The sequence below is a fragment of the Chaetomium fimeti genome, assembly GCF_033439085.1.
Source record: "Chaetomium fimeti strain CBS 168.71 chromosome Unknown B0H64scaffold_5, whole genome shotgun sequence".
In the NCBI taxonomy this organism is placed as follows: Eukaryota; Fungi; Ascomycota; class Sordariomycetes; order Sordariales; family Chaetomiaceae; genus Chaetomium; species Chaetomium fimeti.
In genome coordinates this window covers 894,284-909,890 of record NW_026944333.1, presented here as the reverse complement: position 1 = coordinate 909,890, position 15,607 = coordinate 894,284, and the positions used below count along the sequence as shown (strand labels likewise).

The 15,607-nt window shown below is 58.4% G+C and overlaps 5 protein-coding genes across 5 annotated transcripts; 1 reads left to right on the top strand and 4 right to left on the bottom strand.

The window, feature by feature from the left end:
• The first annotated feature begins 8 nt into the window (after positions 1–8).
• B0H64DRAFT_180077 (uncharacterized protein) lies at positions 9–1,021 on the top strand. Its single transcript, XM_062798902.1, has 2 exons — positions 9–73; positions 134–1,021. The coding sequence occupies exons 1-2, from the start codon at positions 51–53 to the stop codon at positions 618–620; spliced, it is 510 nt and encodes a 169-aa protein (XP_062657602.1). The 5' UTR covers positions 9–50; the 3' UTR covers positions 621–1,021.
• B0H64DRAFT_399530 (uncharacterized protein) lies at positions 417–1,518 on the bottom strand. Its single transcript, XM_062804022.1, has 2 exons — positions 1,052–1,518; positions 417–978 (listed from the first exon to the last, which is right to left on the bottom strand). Exons 1-2 carry the CDS (start codon positions 1,300–1,302, stop codon positions 750–752), a joined length of 480 nt encoding a protein of 159 aa, XP_062657601.1. The 5' UTR covers positions 1,303–1,518; the 3' UTR covers positions 417–749.
• Positions 1,519–2,181: 663 nt separating this feature from the next.
• B0H64DRAFT_180040 (uncharacterized protein) lies at positions 2,182–3,281 on the bottom strand. The gene is made up of 3 exons (XM_062798901.1): positions 2,954–3,281; positions 2,638–2,876; positions 2,182–2,553 (listed from the first exon to the last, which is right to left on the bottom strand). The coding sequence occupies exons 1-3, from the start codon at positions 3,125–3,127 to the stop codon at positions 2,304–2,306; spliced, it is 663 nt and encodes a 220-aa protein (XP_062657600.1). The 5' UTR covers positions 3,128–3,281; the 3' UTR covers positions 2,182–2,303.
• Positions 3,282–5,457: 2,176 nt separating this feature from the next.
• On the bottom strand, positions 5,458–7,055 carry B0H64DRAFT_325976 (uncharacterized protein; the record flags this gene model as incomplete). The annotated part of the gene is made up of 3 exons (XM_062800718.1): positions 5,458–5,763; positions 5,875–6,746; positions 6,815–7,055. 3 exons carry the CDS (start codon positions 7,053–7,055, stop codon positions 5,458–5,460), a joined length of 1,419 nt encoding a protein of 472 aa, XP_062657599.1.
• Positions 7,056–8,147: 1,092 nt separating this feature from the next.
• B0H64DRAFT_361326 (uncharacterized protein) lies at positions 8,148–14,456 on the bottom strand. Its single transcript, XM_062801728.1, has 3 exons — positions 13,575–14,456; positions 8,560–13,514; positions 8,148–8,503 (listed from the first exon to the last, which is right to left on the bottom strand). Exons 1-3 carry the CDS (start codon positions 14,095–14,097, stop codon positions 8,393–8,395), a joined length of 5,589 nt encoding a protein of 1,862 aa, XP_062657598.1. The 5' UTR covers positions 14,098–14,456; the 3' UTR covers positions 8,148–8,392.
• Positions 14,457–15,607: the final 1,151 nt, after the last annotated feature.

The window sequence follows — 15,607 nt, the reverse complement described above, 5'->3', positions numbered from 1 at the left end:
GTGATGAGAGCGAGTCGAGAGAGTCGGCGGAGTCAACCATCTGCTTCGGGATGCATCTTGCATACCCATTCGAGTGAGTGTGCTGCCCTCCTACGGCGCTCAAACAAGTGGTGATGCTGACAGCCAGTTACAGGGATGCCGCGGCGACCACCAGCCATGATGCACCGGTCTTGTCCCCCGAGAACGGTGCTGGCGGCTCGGCGCCACAGGATACTCTTCGATACTATGTCACAGCGGCGGTCAACACGACCTTAGTGACGCAATGCGCGCAGGAACTCTTTTCCCTGTTCATTTTTGCCATCGCAGCCAATATCACCAAGGTTGGCGGGAAGACGACAAAAGCGCCCCTCCAGAGCGGCAGCGTGCGGGTGTGGGATAACACGCTCCTCACAGCCATTGCCCAGCAAGCCGTCGAAGCCAAGCTGGCCCCAACCCTGGAGAAGGCCCTCGCGCTGGTCATTCCCGCCTTTGCACGCCATAACCTCGTGCCCGTAACGCCGCCTCTCGAAGCTCAAGAGGAAGCAAAGATGGGGACGCGCAGACGGTGGGTGTCTTCTCGGTATAGTAACAGTAAGTGCGAGGAAGAGATCATACTTATGGAATGCAGCCGTAGGGGTTGAGGGTCCTGTCGGTGGGAGAGGTGCTCCTTTGTTGCGCTAAAAAGCTTTTGTCCATTTTTCTCCTTTTCCACTGTTTGCATTTCTGTTTCCGTCTGTTTCTGAGTGCACTTCATGGCGTAATCACGCGTATCATACAGAACCGTGTAATCTGTACTGAGATAGTGTCACGAAAAATACATGCAGCCCCTCTCTCACACGACACCGTTCCCCCGACAAACGGCTCACGACGCCGGTAAAACTCTCCAACAAAAACGGAAACAGTGAAGTTATTGACAAAGTGCCCATCGAAAGATGCCTCTCCCAACTCTTACCACGCTCGCCCAATGGGCAGGCATCGCCATGCCGACCCTCTACGCCGGTATGCACCTCCGTCCCCTTGTCCCTCCTCACCCACTCCCCAACTCACCAACCTAACCCAACCCCTCGCCCAGGCATAACCTTCCAATACTCCCTCACCATGCACCTCCTCGCGCGCACCACCACCACCACCGACCACAAACTCCTCGCCCGCCAGTGGCTGGCCCTCTACCAGCAGGGCCCGCGGTGGGTCGCACCGCTGATCCACGCGAGCGTGCTTGCCAACCTGTACCTCGCCTTTGCCCACCCCCACCACCCCCACCACGACCCCTCCAATCCCCAACAACCCCAGCAACCTCCGCAGCACCACCACCACCAACAGCATCAGCAGCAGCAGAACCTGCACCTCGCCGCCGCAACCCTCGCCTTCGCCATCCTCCCACTCACCCTCCTGTTCTTCGAGCCGGGCGTCAACGGCGCGTGCAAGTGGAAGGCCGCCGCGCTGCTGCTACCACCACAACCACCACCACCACCACAACCACCACAATCACCACCACCACCGGACCGCGACAGCGACAGCGACCGCAACGGCGAGCGCGAAAACGGGGCCGGGGCCGTGTCCGGGGACGGGGACGGGTCGATGACGATACCGCGGCGCGCGGGCAGGGCGGGGGTGCGGCGGCAGTCGGCGAGCGGGGCGGCGCGCGCGTGGGCGGAGCGCGCCGGCATGGCGGAGCTGGTGGACGCGTGGGCGTGGCGGAATCACGTGCGCTGGGCGATGGGCCTGCTGGCCGGGGTGGTGAGTTTTGCGGGGGTGGTGAGTGGTGAGTGGGGGGGGGAATGAGTGGGGGGTCACGGGTTTGACGGGTGGGAGTTTGCGGGGTGGGTGAGAAAGGGTGTGGGGGCACGGGGGTTAGGGTTGGGTTGGTGATGCGGTAGCGAGGTGGTGGTGGTGTGGAGTGTGGAGTGTGTAATCTGTACAGATTACGAAACGCGAAGAGGAGGGATGGAGGAATACTTGTAATTATTGGGGGGGGGAGGAAAAGTAAGTTTGTCAAGTGCCTTAGCTCGTTCAACGCATCAGAACCAACATCTGCATCCACCGCGAGTGAAGATGTGCAAGCCGTGGAAACAAATCGCATCGTATTCAAGACATACTGGGTATCGATCGCACTTCTAACTTGGTAACTAACCGGACCTCTGAACACACCGCGTGTGTGTGCGCGCAAGAAAAACCAAGAACGCGCCTCTTCGTCAAAACCGACCAAAATGCCGCGAAACCAATTGCGGCCGCCCGCTCATTGCCGTCCGACAAACCCGCCCACATTAAGCATCCGCTGCACTCATCAACAAGGTAAAAAACACACCACCCGAACCAGCAGCCGTTTACTGAGGGGGGTACGGCTGCTGCTGCTGCTGCGGCTGAGCATAGGGCTGAGCGGGGTACGGTTCCTGGGCGGGATACGGCTGCTGGGCGGGATAGGGTTGCTGAGCAGGATAGGGTTGCTGCTGAGCAGGGTAGGGCTGCTGGTACTGCTCGGGCTTGACTTGGCCGAGCTCGGCCTGCCCAGAGCCGGCGGCGCCGTCGACGACGCAGGCGCGGATGAAGAAGGCGAGGTGCACAATGACGAGAACCCTGAAAGTGTTAGCCCGGGTCTCGCCACGGGTATGCAGCCCAGAAAGCCACGTCAATTCGGGGGGCGCGAAGCGCTTCACTTACCAAGCAATGGCGCCGAGACCAGCACAGCCAGCGAGGGCGCCGCCGATTGATTCAGTCCCAGCCCCTAAATTGGCCAAAGCCATCCAAGCGGATGCGTTGTTGGCCGACCAAGCCCAGGCGGAAAGCCAGAAAACGACGGAGAGGATGTAGCCGACGAGGGCGCCGACGCGGTAGAAGAGCTGGGGGGCCCAGAGCTCGATGGCACCGGTAGCGCCGTAAACGATGAAGTTCAGAACGGCCTGCGATGGTACCAGGTCAGAGCACTGCGACGACAAGGCTCGTGCGGTCACGGATGAGCGAGCAGGGAGGTACGTACAACAAAGATATCCAACCCGCCAGCGCCGGAGCCGAAGCCGTAGGGCAAAATGGATAGCGAATAGGCCGCGAGGGCCAGGACGATGAGGGAGAGGACCAGGACGGCAATCTTAATGTAGAGGAGCCAGAGAGGCTGCGGCGGAACGCCGACGGCGACGAGACCTTGGCCAGCCATGATGATGTTTTACTGGAGCTCGGCGACTTGGATAACTACCTAACTTGACGACGATCGATAGGTGGCGAGAGGTTGACAGCGGCTCGAAATTTGCGACAGAAAATCCGCGGGGCACAAAAAAATGCAAACACGGATGAAAGACAAGGCCACACTGCCCGACGAGGGCGGGGAGCACCAACTTTAACCTTCTTCACCACGCACCCGGCGGGCGTCCAACCAACCACTGCAGCGGGCCTCCATGCCGTCAGGGTCCCAGCGACAATAACGGACAAGGATCTCGCAGCACTTTGATCATCAGAACCACGAGCCTCAGGTCTTGGAGCCGGGAAACGGAGGTGGGATTGTGCCAAGACAGCACAGCTGAAAGGGTGCGTTTTGGAACCGTGCCATGTTCTCACCCCGAAGGCTGAAAATTGGGCAGTGGAAGATGGGGGACCGCCGAAAAATCAATGTTTGCGCCTGGGAACCTGGCACATGGAAGACGGGACGGGAAACTGGCCCAGGCCCAAGGCCCACGCAGGACGATGCGCCATGAAACCCTCCAAGAAATGAGCCGGGTCGAGATTGGCGGGGTTTGGCGAGCACTGCCTGATTGGCGTTTTTGAGGGGATTCCATTGGCTAAACCGACTCGTGACAGCAAGCCCGGGGCGCATCCGTGGCTCACGCAGAGAGCTCTTTCCTGGCACCGGCAGAAACCCGCCCGGAAAACGGGCTACTAGTGCGGGACGAGTGCCGACAATTCAATACCTCTTTGAAGTTTTTGCAAAGGATGGTTCACGAGAAGCGGTCGAGTTTGGTGCCGTTTGGGATGGGTCTTCGTTCATGAATCTGGGGTTCAGAAAGTAAAAATAAGCTGACCCATTAAAACAGCACGGAAGTCCCCCCGTCTTACGGTGCGCCTCGCCGATCCCATCGGTTTGCTTGACAGCTCGAGCACCAAAACTGGGTCCGGACACCCCGGTCTCGATCATGGAATCTTTTCGCAGCGTCGCACCCGCGGGACCAAAAAAGTTCACAAACGGTCCGCGACCCAGTTCCGGAAACGGAGCTTCACTGAACCAAAACCAGACACCTCAGGTGACAAGGCTCGAAAACGCCGAAGAGGACGGTGAGGGGTGAAGATGCGAGCCGCGAACGAGAGTTCTTCCCGACTGCTGCGCCTTCTTGCGGCTGATGGATTGGCGTCAAGCGATGCATGGCGCCGGCCTCAACACATGCGCATCACCTGCGGGGAAGGCAGCATCCTCAATGATGCGCAGCTTCATCAGCCATTAAAAGGGTGAGGAAAATGAAAAGAAACTCGAAGGAGTGTCTTGAAGCAGACCAATTCCATCTTTCTTCCCCTGCTTGTCTCGCCTTTTTTTTTTTTCTTTTTGTTTCTTCGTGATCTTTCACCCGAGCCCTGTCGGCATCGAAAGGTTCTGTCCGCTGGGCGTGCGTTACTAAAATTAGTTAGTGCGAATGATACACACACATGCACAGGGGTATTTCCACCTCCGTCCCGAGCCTGTTCGCAATCGACCGCTACCGGCATGTCCCACAGAGGGCCCGAACAGCCAGATCCTGCAGCAAACCCCTGAGCGCAGCAGGTCATCTGTCGTGTAATCGAGCATGCTCGGGGTAACACCCGAACGCTGTGGTGTGTGGTGTTGTGCCAGTCAGTGCGACCCAGAGTCGATGACCCCAAGCTGTAATCCAATCATGATGGTAATAATGGAAATACCGTACGGGTACGGTACCTCGCCAAAAACCCGAGTCGCCTTTGGGAGCCGGTTCTCTTAACCGCCATAACTGGGTGGTCTTGATGAGTTTGACGTTCAAAGTCGGGACCAAAATGAACTCATGGCTCGAAATCTAACGACAGTGCAGTCGGGTTACTGAGCCCCGGAACCAGGCCTAAAAAAATACGGCATATACAAACATCCCCATGCGGATACCCAGAACCGGAGACACTACGAAGATCGGCCATGTGTACGCAGTATTGAGGTGCACATCGCCAGACGGAGCGAGCATGCAATTCATCATCCATACCTATCCTTTCTCGGCATGATGCTCCGTTTCATCTGGCCACCCCGAGCGTGCGAGGAAACGGCCGACGCCTGAGAAGGTCATATTGAACGAGGCCATCATCCTGGACTCTTCTCTCCTCCCACCCAGCACAGCGTATGTAACATGGCTCTCGAAACCATTGTTGAGTTCAATAATCTGGGAGCCAATGTCTAATAGAAGAGGACTAGAAGATTTCCTTTCGCGCTCGCCACCTCTATTTCCATGCCTCGCCCAACCCAGTTGGGGACTCCCCATCATAAGCGCCGCCATCAATAAACCTCTACTTCCGCGTGTGCACCACCCGCCCCCTCACCCACACCTGCTTCGTATTCCTATCGTCGCCGTTATACACCCACTTGGCCACCCGGTCCGGCCAGCTCTCCCACCCAAACACATCCACATCCCCACCGCCATCGCCCTCCTCAACCTCCCCATCTTCCCTGACCACCGTAAGCCCGACCAACTGCGCATCCCACTCCATCCCAACCCCAAACCAACCGACCCGCCCCTCAAGCCCAACCACCTCGGCCCCGCCGCGCGTCGCCAGAAACAAGGCCTCCTCCACGCTCAGCTTCGCCCTCTCCCTCTCCTCGATGCTCAACTTTGCCTTCTCCCTCTCCCTCTCCTCGACGGTCAACTTCGCCTTCTCCCCCTCCTCCACACCCAACTCGACCCCCTCCCCCTCTTCCCCTCCCACCCCACCCCCCGCCTCCCCCATAAACACCACATGCCGACTGACCAAAACCGCCTGCCGCGCCGCCTCCAACACGCTCGGACTATACCCGCCACTGACGTCCGTGCCCAGCCCACAGCCGATCCCGCGGTCCAGCAGCCGGCGCACGGGCGCGGCGCCGCTGCCCAGCGCCGAGTTGCTGCAGGGGCAGTGGCTGACCTTGGCGCCGCGGCGCGCGACCAGCGCCGCCTCGCCCTCGGTCAGGTGCACCGCGTGCGCCAGCACCGTGCGCGCCGTCAGCAGGCCCGCCGCGTCGTACACGCCCGCGTAGCTGTCGTCGGCCGCGCCGGTGAGGGAGCGGGGGAAGTGTTGCTTGACGAGGGTGATTTCGGTCTTGTTCTCCGAGATGTGGGTCTGGATGGGCAGGCCGGTCTCGGCGGCCAGGGTGCCGAGTTGTTGGAGGAGCGGGAAGGTGCAGGAGAGGGCGAAGCGCGGGGTGATGATGGGCCGGATGAGGGAGTGGGTGGGGTCGAGGGCGCGGATGTGGGCGATGCTGGCGCGCGTGGCGGCGAGCGAGGCTTCGGCGGACTCGTCGCGGTAGTAGGCGGGCGGCGTCTGGTCCATGCACACGCGGCCGATGAGGGCGCGCTGGCCGCGCTCGTGGCAGAGGTCCGCGAGCAGGTTGGTCGCCGGCACGTGGATGGTCGCGTAGTAGGCGGCGCAGGTCGTGCCGTGGGAGAGCGTCTTGCGGATGACGCGGTTGTAGATCCGGTGCGCTTTGGCGAGGTCGGAAAAGGAGGCTTCTAGCGGGAAGGTGTAGGTGTCGAGCCAGTCCATGAGGGTGGAATCGCCGAATATGCCGGCGTTGGGGTACTGCGGAGCGTGGATATGTGTGTCTGGGGGTGTGTCAGCGTTCTCCAGGGTCGCAAATGGGGATGCATGTCGCAGCTTGAGTGAGGCCTACCGATAAATCCCGGGAAGAAGAACTGCCCTTCTTCCGCCTTGACAACCTCCACCTCTGCTTCCACCCACCCCAGCCGCGGAAACACCGTCTGCTTCGCCTTATCCTCGTCGCAATCCTTCTCAACGGCAACAATCGTCCCCTTCCCATCGACGCACACGGCTGTATTGTGCAGGTACTCAAGCTCGTTGAGCGCCGTGCTGTGTATAAACAGGCCGAGGAACAGCTTATTTCTGGGTGCCATTTTGTGGTGTTGCGTGGGAATGAGCATCTCGGTGCCGTTCCAAGAAATTGTCGATTCGATGCGAGAGGGTTGAAGGAGGTAAACTGCAGCCAAGCCCGGGCCGGTTGGTGAGCGCCGAGAGCAACCTCTTTTAAACCCACACACTGTGTGCCGTTACAAACCAAGCGCAACAAACAACACGAGTGATGAATGATTCGCTACCGAGACCACCTGCGTTTCGAGCCAGTCAGTCAGTCAATCAGTCACGAACACCCTTCCAAGGTCATTGAGAAATGGAGCAACCAAAGAAACCCAAACCCCAACATACCTGCTGCCCAGCTCCGCCTTCCCCAAACGCGAGCTCAAACCCAGTCTCCAATGCCCAACCAAACCTAACCAGCACACACCCAGCAGCAGTCAGGTCAGCCAACCAAGCAACCAAAAGCAAGGCAAAGCAAAGCCAGCCAACCCAGAACAAATAACACAACCACCAAGCAACAAACAAAACCAATAAACTGACTAACTGTTCACACTCCAGCTAGCAAAGCCTTCATTCAGTCAAACAAAGGACGGACAGCAAGACCCAACTCAACTTTCAAGGCCCGAACAAAAAAAAAAAAAAAAAAACCGGCGGGCCGCGTTTTAAAAGAGACACCCGAGCATCCGTTCGTACCACCTCAGCCTGGCAACCCCTTATCAGAGTCAAGGTCTCCAACGCAACTGGAAGGTCAGCCAACCCCCTCCAATCCGCGCCCCGCGCCGTTCCCCGCGCGGACAGCCCCAAGTCCACCGAAGCGGGTTCGGGTCTTGGCGGGGCGGAGCTCGGCCAGCGCCGGAAGCCGGCCCAAGCCAGCCAAGCCCGGACTCGCCCGGCTGATGTCCCATGCTTTTGGCGCAGGTTGCTTCTTGGCATCCCCCCATTTCGTCTCTCGTTTCATCCCAACACAGGATCTTCGTCCCATTTTGTGGCGTTACACTAACGATCAGGTGAACAGCCACATGACCACATGGCGACGGGGATCAACGGGGTGTTGGTTAGTCAGCAAACCAACGTCAAACGTCGATTCCGACAGTTCGGGTCAGGGTCTCACAACGACAACGCATGGCATGGTGGGTGGGACAACAGGTGGTGGGACGATGCGCGAGGCCGACGTCGTGGTAGTAAAAAACAATTGCTTCCGCCCAAACGACATCCCGTCATATCTAACTAGTGATTAGTCGTGCGCGCCTCGAACGCGCGAACTCGTCTAAGCTGTAAGCTGGAACTCGGTGCATCGTCCAATTACAAACATGATCATAAACCCGTCCGTCTAAACGATGAATTCCAAATCTCGCTCCAAAATGTCACAACCCACATCTCACAGCTGCGCCGTCGCAATGGCCGCAGCGTGGCTCTCCGTGTACGAGATCGAGACGTTGACGTTCTTGACGCCCGCCTTGTCCGCAGCTTCCTGGGCGGCACCGTGCAGCTGCAGCAAAGTCAGTAACCCATCCACGCGATTGGTCCGGAGAGGGAATTGCATACCTTGACCGAGGGGGCCCCGTTTTTATCCGTCAGGATCTCAATATCCTTCATCGCCGCGCCCGCGCCTTTGCTAGAAGTCCCCAGGGCCTTGAATACCGCCTCCTTAGCGCTCCAACGTCCAGCAAACGCCTTCTGTGGCGGCCGGCCCGTGGTCGAGCCGATGCAGTGCTGCATCTCCGTCGCGGTGAAGTTGCGCTCGAGGAACGTGTCGTTCTCCACGTTGATGGTGGAGATGTCCTCGACGTCAAACCCAACTCGGGTGTTCATGTTCTCTAGTTGCCCCGCGCTCCGGCTGAGCACCGACTCCAGCGTCGCCTTGCGCTCCGAATGAGTCTGCGTCTTTTCCGACAGCTTCATAAAGTTGTCAGGGTACGTGAGCTGCCCAGTCTTCTTGTCCACCGTGACCCGCGCATCGGGGTTCAGGAGCACAGAGCTCAGCTGCTCATCCGTGTACGGCGACTTGTCCTTGGCAACGAATAGAGTGTTGTTGATCATGCCGTTGTGGAAGAAGCGGTACGCCTTCTTCTGCCGAGCCTCGACCTTGATCCGGTACTCGTGGAACGTCTCCTTATCCAGCGTGGCAAAGAGATACTTGGGGTGCACACCGATCGCCTGAGCACCCTTCTGACCGAAACCGAAAGACGTGACCGAGAATGCCTTGACACCGTCCGTCTGGATGCTGCGGCTCGGGTAGACGATGTAGTCGAACTTCTCCATCACCTCGTCGACGTTGTCTGCGTTGCGGTTGCCAGGAACAAGACCGGTGTTGAGCACCTGCAAGCACCCGTTCATCATCCAGGCACCCGCAGCGCCCTTGGGGTGGCCGGTGAGGTACTTCTGGAAGATACCCAGGACGGCGTTACCCTTCGTGCGCCCGAGATGGGCAAGCTGCTGGCAAATGACCGACGACTCGTTCTTGTCGTTGGCCTTGGTCGACGTCCCGTGGAATGACGCGACTCCGAGGTCGTCAATCGTGAGGCCCCAGGTGGCCAGAGCGCCGCGCAGAGGAGCGATGCTCGGGTCGCTCTTCCAGAAGTTGTTGCCGAAACTGCGGAGGACTTCCTTGGTCTGCCTTTCAACCTCCTTCTCAAGATGCTTTGCGCGGGCCGACACATACTCGGCGATTTCCGTGTCCGGTCGACCCTCGGCTTTGAGCGCTTCCGCCTCGGCCGCGAGGTACTCGAGATCGGACTCCTTGTCCTCCTCAATCTGCCTGGTGCGCCGCTCAATCTGTCGCCGTCTGTACTTCATGTCAAGCAGTGGCGAGGCAAACTTGCCGCGGTGCTCACGGGCGGTCGTGAGGACACCCTGGCCTGGCGCAGGAACTGAGCGCCCAATCTTGTCCGAGGCAGTCGTAGTGAGAGCGAGAACGCCGTAGATCGGGACACCCATGTCCAAAGCGAGCTTGGCAGTCATAATGACCTGGACACCGCAACCCTGCGACTCCATGAAGCCGTTCCTCGTTGTGGTCGTGGGTCTCGACATCTCCTTGGGCGTCCGACCATGGGCGAATTCGTCCACAGCGTTACTCGTAGCCTTCATGTTGGCGAACTCGTAGGAGCCCTCCTCACCGAAGTCGTCGAAGCCACCGACGAAGCAGACGCGAGCCTTGCCCTCCATGATCGTCTCGTAGCCAATGTCAACGGACTCGACGGCTGTGGCGCAAGCACCGACGGGCGTCTTGATCGGGCCAGACGATGAGATGAGCAACATGTTGACCCAGGCAGCCATCGTGTTGATGAACGATTCCTGGAGGATATCGTTCTGCAGTGGCTTGTCGAGGAACCGGTCACGATGCATACCCCGCAGAGCCGTCGCGCCACCCATGCCAGAGCCGACGCAGTTACCCACTTCCGAGACGTGGACGTACTTGTAGAACTCGTACGGGTCGGTAATACCCGCCGAGAGCAGGGCCTCGACGGTGGAGACAAGGACAAACAGAGCCACAGGGTCAACCTGGGAGATGATGTCGTCAGGAACGCCGTACCGCTTGGCATCCCATCCCGTTGGGATTTGGCCGGCAACGAGACGGTCGAACCTCAGCGCCTTCGGAATCCAGAGGGAAGCGCCCTTCTTCATGCGCACAGTGTACTCGCCGCTTTCGGGAATCTCGAAGATGTCCACCTTGTCACCGTGCTCCCGCTTGAATTCCTCGGCCGTGTCCTTGGAAGCCTGGAAGGGGTCCAGATCCTCCTCGATGACAACCTCGTGCATCAGCTGCTTCTTGTTGGGGTCGTAACCGTCGAAAAGCTCGGGTTCGATCAGACGGATGCCCGAGTGTTCCAAGATGTACTTTTCGTACTTGGGCTTCACATCCTTGTCGTCCACAGGCTCGCCAGTCTTGCCGTCCACCCAGCCAGAGTACGGCTTGCCCTTGATCGGCCCGTTGTGGTTCTTGATCAGGCCCATGACCCATGCCATCTCGATGCAGCCCTCAATCGAGAACTCGCCGTAGGCCTCCATCTCCCACCTGGTCCTGGAGTTACCCCACGGCCCGACCTCGGCAAAGCCCGTGACAACAACGACCTTCTCGAGGTCAACCATGCCCTTGAGATTGTCGTTCAGAGGCGCAACCTCGGACTCCCAGTCCGGCACGGGCGGGAAGTCAAACTTAATGTTGGCGCGAGGCTCGATAATCTTCTTTTTATGAGTATCTTCTGACTCCTCGCCGTTGACAATCTTGGCGTCCGCCGCGATCTCCTTGGTCACCGCGCGGCGGATCTCGCTTGTTTCGGTCAGAGATTTGCGTTCCTTCGTCATGGTCTCGTTGAGGTTGGGAATGAACTGCAAGCCACCGTTCAGGTCCGCAAAGACCGGCTCATTCTGGCAGAGGTCGACAATAGTAGGGGACATCAGCCCAAGTAGATTGAAGGCCATTTCCTGCTGCGAGAAAGTGCGGACACCGAAACGCTCAACGGCCTCGGCCACAATGTTGTTGCCTGACATCAGACCCGTCCCGCGAGTCCAGCCGATGATGGCGCCGCAAATTGTGAGGTAGTTGGCCCAGTCCTCGGAAACCCAGCGATTGAACAGAGTCTCCAGACCAAGTTTGGACTCGGAATACAAACCATCGCTGCCGAAAGTCCCGTGGTTGGGTGAGAGCGGGAGAATCACCTGAGCGGGACGTGTCTCGAAACCGCGGGTGGCCTTCTGTGCCTTGACGTTGCCGAGGAGACGGATAAGGTTGGTGAGCATGATACGATGGGCCAGCTCCGACTTGGAGTCGATCCCGTCGATTTGGCGGCCCTGCTCGGAGATGGCAGCAAAAGGAACAACGTAATCCAGGTCCCAACCCAGGCCGGTCTTGGTATCGTAGATGTAGTCGACCAGAGCATTAATGTCTTGGACACTGCCTTGGTTGCAAGGCACAACCACGAGCTGAGAACCGCGCGAGCCAAAGCGAGCGTACATGGACTGGTAATACTCTGTAACCTCGCGAGAAAAGCGGCTGGTGGTGACGATCACCTTGGCACCACCGCTGATGAGCCCCTGGAGTACCTCGGCGGCGATCGAGCCAACACCGGCACCAGTCATGAGCACATACTTCCCATTGAAAGTAACGCCATCCTTAGCTGCTTCCTCAAGGCAATCGAGATACACGTTGGTGAGCTTCTTGTCAAAGTCCCACCCCTGCTGCGTCTTTTTGCGGAGGTGGAGGAACGGGATGGTTTCGACCTTGCCCTTAGGCTTGCCCTTCTTGGACAGGCCGTTGAGCCTGCCGTTTTCCTTGGGAATGATTTGGCTCTCATTCATGCCAAGAGAGCGGATGACATCGCTGTACAGACTCTTAATCTCGTGTTGCGAGCCCTTAGAGAACTTGTACTGCTGCCTGATCAACTTGTAGATTTTGGAGAGGTCGTTCTGCACCTTGGTCCGATTGCCGTATTCTGAGATCTTTCCGCCTTCCGCCATTTGTTGCACGTAGTGCTCCAACTTGCGGCAGCTGGCTCTTGGGACCTCCTCGTAGCTCATGCTACCGTCACCGTCGATGGTGGTCTTAGGGCCGGTGGGAACTGCAACGTCCTTGAACCTGGGTTCGGCTCCGAGCGCATCCTTGCAGTTTTCGATGAGCTGAGCACCGAGCATCTTGGCAAGCTTGTAGGTTTCCCCACGCTCAGTAGGACAATTGTCGATGTGGTACTGCATAAACTCGAGCAGCGTCGGGTTTGACCGGTTCATGAGCCGGATACATTGGCTGACGGTTTCACGGTCAACGGCTTGCAGCCGGCCAAAGATGATGTCGAAGTACATGCTCAACGCGTCCTGGCGAGCCCAGTTCCATGAAGAGTCGTAGACGCGGGCCTTGAGGGAGCTAAACGCAGGCTCGATGCCAGTAGCGTAAAAGTCGCCGTGCTCGGCCATCCACAAGTCGAGCTGAGACTGCAGAACCTTGGACGACTCCTGCGAGGCTTGAAATGCCTTGTCACCCGCACGGATATCCACCTTGAGATACCTCGCGATGAGTTCGAGCTGTTGCTTGAACAGTGCCTTTTGATCGCTGGTCAAAGCTTCGATGGCAGCGGGATCCATCATCATGCCACCTCCAGCACCAGCAGCAGGCCCGGCAGCGGATGCCGTTGAAAGGCTGATACCGGCATTGGAGGCGTACTTCTGAGAGGCGTCGTCAAGGAACGCCTTGGCATCGGCATCCGATCCGAGACGAGCGGGCGGCTCCATTGTGATGGCCAACAACAGCACACCGTCCTGTCGTCCGGACGCCAGGCCCCACCTTGTTTCGAGGTACTTCCGCGCAGTTGTGATATTGAAGCCGCCTGGCATTTTGGAAGATATGAGGCGTGCAATGAGTCCCTGCGATGTCTTGCCGAGGTTCCCATCAAAGGTGGCCTGCATCGCCGCGCCCAATTCGTCGAGGGGTGTGTCTTCGGGCTTCTCGGGTGTTGAGCCAAACTCCTTGCCGAGGTCGCCGAGGATTTCGTTTTGAAGAGTCGACTTGCCTATAAAACGTGGTTATTAGTATGGTTACCCCAAAATTTAGGGGGTAGGTGCGCCCTTACCGCCAACCAAATCCTTGATTGCTTTGCTGAGAGGGATATCTTGAAGGGGCTTCTTGAGCTTCTGGGCAACCAGCGTCCGCACAATCTCCACGGCCTGGACAGGTGCGTCCGGGACCTGGGCCGCTGGCCCTGCACTGGGTGGCGGGGCAGCCGCCGCAACCGGGGCGGCGGCGGCAGATGCTGCAGGAGCACTGGGCGAGGAGCTCGCCTCGGGTGCCGCGGGCTCAGGTTCCTCTTCGACCGGGTCAACATCGTAGTAGATCTCTTTGGCGTCCTTGTTGTAGCAGAGAATCTGTCTTTGCACCGACTTGGCGGCATCGTAGGCTTCGTACTTGGAGGCCAGAGTCCGCTTGGCCATCACACCGAGCGTGTCTGCCGGTCCAACTTCAACAATCCGCTCGGCCATTTGCTCTGCGAGAAACACATCTTGGGTCTCGATCCACCTCACGGGCGAGGCGAATTGGTACGCAAGGAGCTCCACAAGGAGCGTGTGAGCAAGCTCCTGCTCAACTTCGGGGCGCATTTTGGCGTTGTTTGTAAATTAGGATGTTGGGTGCTGAAAAAAAAAGTGGGATGCGAGACAGGTCAATGGGCGTAAAGGAAGGCCGTCTAGCGGGTTTTGGCGGTATCTCGGGTATCGCAAGAGGAAGGGAGGAAGTCACCGCAAGAAACAAACTTGAAGACGACGACTGAGGAAAGCGAGGGAGAGAGGGGCCCGTCAGAAGAAAGCAAGGGGGGGTTGTGGTGTCCTACGAGGGGACTTGGGCCGGGAAGGTGCAAAACCTAAAGACTGGAATGCAGCGGTGGACTTCAACTTCCGCTCACGCGCACCAAGGGGCAATAGCAGAAAAACTGGAAGGCGCCGCGTCGTCAGGATGCAACTGTTGAATGAATTTTGGGTAACACCCCCTTGTCGCGGCTGGTCCAGCCTGCAGGTTGGCTTCTCAACCAAACCCCCCAACTAACCCATAACGGCTTAGCGCATTGCAGACCGTTACCCCACAGCTTCCTTGGGTTGGAGGCGTCCGATCTCCAAGTCGCGGTACACTGCGGGCTGCTGTTGCAACCCCACTTTTAGATCCCTCCCACCCGGAGCAGGACGGACTCGAGATTATTCTCCTTCGCCGAGCAAAGCCGAGGCGTTTATTAATCCTGCCGCCGGACATCGATTCTGATGTTGCGCATACCCGAGACTACTAGGTTGTTTTCTGCAAGCCACTGACGACCGCGGCCGCATGGGTTTGGGACAAGGAGTTCCAGATTACTCCCGACTGCCGGCGAGGTGCGGTTCTCGTGCTCGACCCCACTACTCCTCAGCTTTGCCCCCCTCAGGTCTACATACATGGGAATTACTACTTAGTTAGTTCTTGTTGGGCTGTCATCGCGCCATTCTCCGCATACACGTTGTTGTCGGGCGTTCAGTTGCAGGACTCTCCACCTTTCATATGTTGACTGATATCGGTCCTTGGAGCCCGAAACTCGAAGCTCCCACCCGATGCATGCAGCGTTGAACACGTAGTCAGTGAGCCCAGAGCGGTATCGCCACCCCTGGTGCAGCTTCAGACGACCATCGTTGTGAGATCACTCAGCACATCGATACTGTCTGAATTTCTGCTAGCTTGATGGTCGGTGCGAGCACACAGAGTGCCGTTGTCCCGGCGCATCTGTGAGCCCGAGATATTGGGAGACGGGATCCATTGGGGCGGTTTGGATGAACCTCCCCTCCAGCTCCCAGTGCGGGCTGGTTCGAGGTATTGGTACTTTTTGGGGTGCCCTTTTTGACAGGTGGGGCTCGTCCGTTCGGGTTGGTTGGGTACCGTCTCAAGATGTCGCTGGGCACGGTCCAGGGGTATTCCGGTCTGGCAGGGGTCGGGATATGCACGCCGCGCCCGCCGTGGTGGTGTCGACCGCGCTTCCCCAACAAGATCCAAAAATTTTGGCGAGCAATGAGGGGAGCTGCCACCGAAAGAATCGCCTTCGAACTTGGGCAATTTTTTGTGTTGAGTAGAACCACACCACAGTCATAAAGTACC

What these genes read in the sequence shown, in the direction of transcription:
- B0H64DRAFT_180077 (XM_062798902.1), top strand. Translation starts at nt 51, where the DNA reads ATGCATCTTGCATACCCATTCGA. An exon ending in CATCTTGCATACCCATTCGA is followed by an intron (nt 74 to 133) that starts GTGAGTGTGCTG and finishes AGCCAGTTACAG; the next exon opens with GGATGCCGCGGCGACCACCA.
- B0H64DRAFT_399530 (XM_062804022.1), bottom strand. Translation starts at nt 1,302, where the DNA reads ATGCTGTTGGTGGTGGTGGTGCTGCGGAGGTTGCTGGGGTTGTTGGGG. An exon ending in GGAGTATTGGAAGGTTATGC is followed by an intron (nt 979 to 1,051) that starts CTGGGCGAGGGG and finishes GGAGGTGCATAC; the next exon opens with CGGCGTAGAGGGTCGGCATG.
- B0H64DRAFT_180040 (XM_062798901.1), bottom strand. Translation starts at nt 3,127, where the DNA reads ATGGCTGGCCAAGGTCTCGTCGCCGTCGGCGTTCCGCCGCAGCCTCTC. An exon ending in GCGGGTTGGATATCTTTGTT is followed by an intron (nt 2,877 to 2,953) that starts GTACGTACCTCC and finishes GTACCATCGCAG; the next exon opens with GCCGTTCTGAACTTCATCGT. An exon ending in GGTCTCGGCGCCATTGCTTG is followed by an intron (nt 2,554 to 2,637) that starts GTAAGTGAAGCG and finishes TAACACTTTCAG; the next exon opens with GGTTCTCGTCATTGTGCACC.
- B0H64DRAFT_361326 (XM_062801728.1), bottom strand. Translation starts at nt 14,097, where the DNA reads ATGCGCCCCGAAGTTGAGCAGGAGCTTGCTCACACGCTCCTTGTGGAG. An exon ending in AATCAAGGATTTGGTTGGCG is followed by an intron (nt 13,515 to 13,574) that starts GTAAGGGCGCAC and finishes CACGTTTTATAG; the next exon opens with GCAAGTCGACTCTTCAAAAC. An exon ending in ACGGGGCCCCCTCGGTCAAG is followed by an intron (nt 8,504 to 8,559) that starts GTATGCAATTCC and finishes ACTTTGCTGCAG; the next exon opens with CTGCACGGTGCCGCCCAGGA.